Source organism: Gekko japonicus, unplaced genomic scaffold (assembly GCF_001447785.1).
Source record: "Gekko japonicus isolate JY-2015 unplaced genomic scaffold, Gekko_japonicus_V1.1 scaffold3923, whole genome shotgun sequence".
NCBI classification, from domain to species: Eukaryota; Metazoa; Chordata; class Lepidosauria; order Squamata; family Gekkonidae; genus Gekko; species Gekko japonicus.
This window is the reverse complement of record NW_015173256.1, coordinates 103,107-110,439: the sequence shown is the minus strand read 5'-3', so window position 1 is coordinate 110,439 and position 7,333 is coordinate 103,107. Positions and strand designations below refer to the sequence as shown.

General features: G+C 44.5%; 1 protein-coding gene across 1 annotated transcript; it reads right to left on the bottom strand.

Moving 5' to 3' along the window:
- Positions 1–4,520: 4,520 nt before the first annotated feature.
- LOC107120155 (gastrula zinc finger protein XlCGF49.1-like) lies at positions 4,521–5,582 on the bottom strand. The gene has a single exon (XM_015422801.1). The coding sequence runs from the start codon at positions 5,545–5,547 to the stop codon at positions 4,771–4,773; it is 777 nt and encodes a 258-aa protein (XP_015278287.1). The 5' UTR covers positions 5,548–5,582; the 3' UTR covers positions 4,521–4,770.
- Positions 5,583–7,333: the final 1,751 nt, after the last annotated feature.

The window sequence follows — 7,333 nt, the reverse complement described above, 5'->3', positions numbered from 1 at the left end:
TTCTCCCTTTCTCACAATACAAGAACTCGTGGGCACTCCATGAAACTGCAGAGCGGTCGGGTTAGAACGGATAAAAGGAAGTACTTCTTCACCCAAAGAGTGATTAACACTTGGAATTCACTGCCACAGGAAGTGGTGGCGGCTACAAGCATGGACGGCTTCAAAAGGGAATTAGATAAGCATATGGAGCAGAGGTCCATCAGTGGCTATTAGCCACAAGGTATAGATAGGGGCTCTGGGGCAAGTGATGCTCTGTCTTCTTGGTGCTAGGGGGGTCAACAGTGGGAGGGCTTCTAATGTCCTGGCCCCACTGGTGGACCTCCTGATGGCACCTGGTATTTCTGGCCACTGTGTGACAGAGTGTTGGACTGGATGGGCCTTTGGCCTGATCCAACATTGGCGTCTCTTATGTTCTTATGCTTGAGACTGGCAGGCACCTCATGCCATGACTGATCCCAGTGATTGAATCCCCACACTCACAACATGGGTCAGGTAAGTTCAAGACCCAGCAGGTTGGTATGTGAACTGTTTCAAAACCACATTGGGGGAGGGGAGATCATGTGTTAGATAGGTGCAGAAATCTCAGGGCTTTCTTCATAAATGGTGTATCTTGGATTGGTTCTGTGCCAAATACCAGCTTTTTGGTTACTGTAAGAATACCATAGTCAAACTTTCAAGTTCCCCTTCCCTTGATGCTTAAGGAGAGATTAGTTGGTCTTGAAACTCCTTCTGAGCAACCATATCTAATGAATCTGGACAAATTAGCTTTTAAAAGGATTGTTCTTTAAACTTTTTGTTGTTGTTCAGTTGCACAGTCGAATCCGACTCTTTGCGACCCCATGGACCACATCATGCCAGGCCCTCCTGTCTTCTGTCAGTTAAGGTTCTATGCAAGCCTTAGATTAGCTTGACGTCTATTCTTGGAAAAGTTTTAGAATAAATCATCATACAGTCAGTCCTTGAGCATTTAGAAATGGCTGTGCTCACTAAGAGCCAGCATGGTTTTCTCAAGAACAGCTCATGTCAGGCTAACCCTATCTCTTTTTTTGAGAAAGTTGCTACCCTGCTGGATCAGGGGCATGATGTAGACATAGTTTATCTTGATTTCAGTAAGGCTATTGATAAGGCTCCACATAATATTCTTGTCGACAAGTTGATAAAATGTGATTTGGATTATTGCTCATGGATCTGTAACTGGTTGACAGATCGCACCCAAAGAGTACTTGTGAATGGTTCCTCAGCCTCTTGGAGAGGAGTGACAAGTGGAGTGCCTCAGGGATCTGTCCTGGTTATATTCAACGTCTTTGCAAATGATTTGGATGAAGGAATAGAGGGAATGCTTATTAAATTTGCAGATGATACTAAATTGGGAGGGGTAGCAAATATGTTAGAAGACAGGATACTGGGCTAAAACGAATAAAATGAATTTCAATGGGGATAAATGTAAAGTTCTGCATTTAGGACTCGACTGGCTTTCGAGCAAGGGAAACCTTTACCTTTTAAAGGTCAAGACCAGCACCCTGAATTGTTCCCAGAAACAAACTAGGAGCCAGTATAAATGGGTCAGGACTGGGATGATATATGGTCCCTGCAAAAAAACCAAAAACCCCAAAGACTGTCTTTTACCTTGTCGGCATTAGGAAACTTAAGGAGATCCTGAATAGCACTGGGGTTGGAGAGTATCAATATACTGATAACTCTCAGCTTTATATTTCATTCACTGAGCTCCAAGGAATGGTTGTCCCTGTCCTGGGTCAAGGGAGCTGTGAGTGGGAAGAGGCTGAAACGCAAACTGGATCCATACAAAATGGAGGTGATGCTAGTCAGGTGCAGTACGGACTAAGAAGGCGTTGAAAGAGATCTTGGGGTTGTAGTGGGAAGCTCAAAGAAAATGTCGAAGCAGTGCGTAGCCGCAGTGATCATGGCAAACATGATGCTAGGGATTCTTAGGAAAGGGGGTGAAAAATCAAACAGCCACTATTATTATGAATACCCTTGTATACAGCTACACTTGGAGCTGCAGTGGCTCAAGTGGTTAAGACGCTGAACTGCAGGCTGTGGAAGGTCGGTAGCTCAGCAGTTCGAGACCCGAGTGTGCTGCATGACGGAGTGAGTTCCCATCTCTAGTTCCAGCTCCTGCCAACCTAGCAGTTCAAAAGCAAGACATTGCAAGTAGATAAATAGGGACCACTTCGGTGGGAAGGTAACAGCGTTCTGTGCACCTTGGTGTTTAGTCAGGCCGGCCACATGACCACGGAAACGTCTTTGGACAGCGCTGGCTCTTTGGCTTGGAAACGGAGATGAGCACCGCAACCGTAGAGTCAGATTTGACCGGCTTTTGAGCAAGAGAACCTTTACGTTTACCAGATACATCCACAGAGAACAAAACAGCTCACAGGTTCATGAAACCTCCTACTACTGAGGAAAGTGGGAAGTACAGAACACCACTGCAGATTACCAGTCTTTTAGATTATCCTATGGTGGTATATCCTGCGGTGGCTCAAGTGGTTAAGACGCTGAACTGCAGGCTGTGGAAGGTCAGTAGTTCAGCAGTTCGAGACCCGAGTGTGCCGCATGACGGAGTGAGCTCCCGTCCGTAGTTCCAGCTCCTGCCAACCTAGCAGTTCGAAAGCAAGAAATTGCGAGTAAATAGGTACCACTTCGGTGGGAAGGTGACAGCGTTCTGTGCGCCTTGGTGTTTAGTCAGGCCGGCCACATGACCACGGAAACGTCTTCGGACAGCGCTGGCTCTTCGGCTTTGAAACGGAGATGAGCACCGCAACCCTAGAGTCAGAGTCGACTGGCTTTCGAGCAAGGGAACCTTTACCTTTACGTATAAAGCTATGGTGCAGCATCATTTCGAATACTGTGTGCCGTTCTGGTTGCCATATCTGAAAAAGCATACAGAGAAGCTGGGAAAAGTTCAAACGAATGCAACCCTGGTGATAAAGGGTTTGGAGCACCTTTTCTATGAGTAAGTCATCATGATTTATTTAGAAGAGTTATTTGCTTAGGCAGCTCACACAAAAAACCAAAACAATAAAATCATTAAAAATAATACCCATAAAATTATACTGGAGGTCACAAAAGTACAAGTCCCATTTGAACCAGAAGTTTTATTTTTGAACACGTGGCCACAAGAACTGGCTAATAGACCACACAAAAAACTATTGAAATTATGTTAGATGCAGCCAAAACAACCATTGCATCCTTTTGGAAAGATATCAGTACTCCAACGATTGATAGCTGGCACCGTAAAATATGGAACCACTATCTTATGGATGCAGTCACTAATAAATTGTCTTATACTTCTCAAAACTCAAACCAATCGATATTCGTAGGAAAATGGTATCCAATCTTAGACTACCTGTCTCAAAAGCACTTTGTATTCTCTCAGTGGTCCCAATTTCATAAATGGATTTGAAAAGCAACCCACAGTTTGATGGTATTTTTTCACTGTTTTGGTTCTTTATCTGGACTTTATTAACTCACTTTAATGCAATTTTCAAAATACATAACCGTTGACACTTGGATTCTTTATGGAAATGTATAGTAATTATGGGAAAAATCTATATTTAACATATTTAAATTGTTATGTCGGAAGGAATGTTTGGGTTACCCTTCAAGTTACAAGTTATAATGATATGTTTGAGTTGCATTTGTATCTTATTCTCTTAAACTTGCAATATTTGTTATGAGTTTATAAAGTTAATCTCAATAAAAAACTATAAATAAAAAAATAATAATACCCAATAACAATTATCAACATTGAAACCATGTAAAGATCAAGCCAACAGGAGCATAACAATTATTCAGTAGTCTAGAACAGATCACACAATACAGTCCCGCAAACTAGGAGGACCCCCTAAAAATGGAACTTGAAAATAACAGATCACTTCAGTTATAAATCCTGCTCTGGACTGATGCCTAAAAAGCAGTAATGTAGGTGCCAGCCTGGGGGAATGGCAAGGCATCACCACTGAAAAGTCCCTGTCTGTGGTGACCCAGGCATCACCACTGAAAAGTCCCTGTCTGTGGTTACCCAGGGCCTCTCCCTTTGTAGGGAGAGCAAAGCAGACAGCATGGCTGCGGAATATAACCTAGCTTTTCAGTTGCCAGAATAAGTACTGTTTCTGAGCACAAAAACATTTGCTTCCTTTTTTTCCTTCATTAAAGGAGAGAGTGGGTGGAGGTACACATCTGTTTTCCTGACTTTTGTTTTCCTTTGTACAAATGCAATCACTAATGCTGAAGTTCTTCTGGAGGGTGGGGGTTGAACAGGGTATTAACGATGTCTATTTGGCCCATTTTACAAAAGAGTGATCAAAATGTGGAAATTGCTGCCAGACGATGTAGCGATGGCCACAGGAATAAACAGCTTTAAAAGAGGATTAGATATCTATCAATATACTTCTGGTGACTGAGGGGAACCTCCACACTCAGAGGCAATAATACACTGAATCACAGAGCCAGGAGGCAACATCAAGGGAAGACCTGTGAGACAGGATGCTGGACGAGGTGGATCATTGCTCTGATCCAGCAGGGCTGTTCTTATATTAAAGACTAAAGGGTCTAGGTCTTTTCAGTCTAGAAAAAAGACAGCTAAGGGGAGATATGATTGAGGTTTATATAATTATGCACGGGGTAGAGAAAGTAGTTTTTTTTCCCCACCCTCCCATAATAACTAGAGGCACACAATGAAACTGAGTCTGATGTCTCTTAAATTTTCAGCTACAAAAAAAGCTCTCTGTGCTCTAGACATTTAGACATCTAGAGCTCCATGTGGATACTTTGATGGGAATTTAGGGCTGAGCTGTGTCTGAAGCTCTTTCCACATTCTGAGCATTTATATGGTTTCTCCCCTGTGTGTATTCTTTGATGGGAATCTAGAGTGGAGGTTCTATTGAAGCCTTTTCCACATTCAGAACATTTGTATGGTTTCTCCCCGGTGTGACTTCTTTGATGGGAAATAAGGTTTGTGCTCCGACTGAACCTCTTTCCACACTCTGGGCACTTGTAAGGTTTGTCCCCGGTGTGGATTTTCTGATGAGAAGCAAGGGTTGAATAGTGACTGAAGCTCTTCCCACACTCTGAACATTTATATGGTTTCTCTGCTGTGTGGATTCTTTGATGAGAAGTAAGGTTGGAGCTCTGACTGAAGCCAATTCCACATTCGTTGCATTTATATGGCTTCTCCCCTGTATGAATTCTTTGGTGAGAAGAAAGGTTTGAACCATGACTGAAGCTTATTCCACATTCAGAGCATTTATATGGCTTTTCTCCTGTATGGATTCTGTTGTGTGAAGCAAGGTTTTGGCTACGACTGAAGCTCTTTCCACATTTTAAACATACGTACGGTTTTTCAGCAGTGTGCCCTCTTTGACAGTCGCCAAGACTGTCTTTCTTCATGAATTCTCTTCCACACTGTGAGTAGGGATGTGTTTTCTCCTCCGTACACAACCCTTCAGGTAAAACATGATTTTGGGCCAGACTGAGGCTGTTTTTGTATTCTGACCCTTCTAGCAGTTTCCGTTCCAGATTCTGCATTCTCAGATGTGGACTAAGGGCTCGATTTTACCCATTAAGAGTTTTGTGCAACGAAGTGAGTTCCTCCTTTTGCCTCCTTCGTAACTTTAATCTTGGAATGGGAATTCATGGAAGTCGGAACCACTCAGAAGCGATGGATTTCCAGCTTTGATTTTACCCATTAAGAGTTCCGTGCAACGAAGTGAGTTCCTCCTTTTGCCTCCTTCGTAACTTTAATCTTGGAATGGGAATTCATGGAAGTCGGAACCACTCAGAAGCGATGGATTTCCTGCTTTGCTTTGGCTGAGGTTCAATGACCTTCCCATGCTCTTCTGCTCTGCAGGAACAAAGAAGGAAACCAGGTGAGGGAGAACTTGGAGCTACTAAAGGAATAAACCTGATTGCCTTCTATGGTGAATAACCCAGTGGGAAATTTATTTATTTATTTTTCGCATGTATACCCTGCCCTCCCCGATGGGCTCAGGGCAGCTTACAGGGGCAAGGTAAAACCTTGCCATAATAAAAACATAATATACATAGTAATTTAAAAGCATATAATACATCTTAAAATATCCTAAGTTAAAACATGGTGCTCAATAACTTCCATAAATCCAAAGATGGCAAATCGTAGGTCCGAAGTTCCGAGTGGTACCCACGGCTTAGGGCTTCTTCAATATTAAGATGTTGCCTCAGAGCCTCGGCCAAACCATGGCGGTGGTGGTATAGTAGGGGTGGCGGCTCCTACTCAAACGCCTGGTGGAAGAGCTCCGTCTTGCAGGCCCTGCGGAACTGCATAAGGTCCCGCAGGGCCCGGATCTCCCCTGGGAGCTCATTCCACCAGGTAGGAGCCGCCACCGAAAAAGCCATGGCCCTAGTTGCAGCTAGTTTGGTGTCCTTGGGGCCCGGGATAACTAACAAATTTAGACAAAGTGGGGAGGCAGATCCTGCCATAGACCTTTTTGCACTGGTTTTCATCAAGTGTAGGACTCAAGTGCAATATACAGCAAACAGAATCCTGTTGCATGGGAAATGTCTTGGATTTTATGCAGTGATGTGAGACAGAAACCTTTCCAATGCTATACTTTAGAGTGGAGAATTTTCTGCCCACATATATGACCGCAGGGTCCGGATCTCCCCTGGGAGCTCATTCCACCAGGTAGGAGCCGCCACCTAGACGTCCCTTCCAACTCTATGATTCCATCTATAGCCTGCTACAGCTATTGGGATGCAAATCAATTATGAGGTGCGGCCTTATTTGGAATACCGTGCACAGTTCTGGTCACCCTGTCTCAAAAAGGACACTGCAGAGCTGGAAAACCTACAGAGTAGGGCAACCAAGATGATTAAGGGCGGGGGTCATTTCGTAGAAAAAGAGGTGCAGGAGCTTATTAGCATAACTTGTTTGCATATGCCACACACCCCTGACATCACCGGAAGTGTGTCAGAAGGCAACACCCACCGCTCAGGCTCCACTGGACTATTTTGGATTGCTAGATTGGTTGTTGTGAGATTGCAGGTTTGGGGGGGGGGGAGTGCAGATCTGTCCTCGCAGAGGAGGGAGAGCTTGTACCTGCATAAAACTTAAAGTTGCCACTGGACTGTTTTGGACCGGGGCTCTACAACTTACCTGGCTGCTTCTTGCCCTGACTGAGGGCTGCTGGGAGCAGGGGGTGGGGCTTGTTGTATGTGCCCGCCCCCTGGGCTCTTTACTGCCGGAGCTCTGCTCCTGGGCGCTCCTGCAGGAAATGACCCCTGATTAAGGGGTTGGAACCCCTTCCCTAGGAGGAAAGGCTGAAGAGTCTGGGAC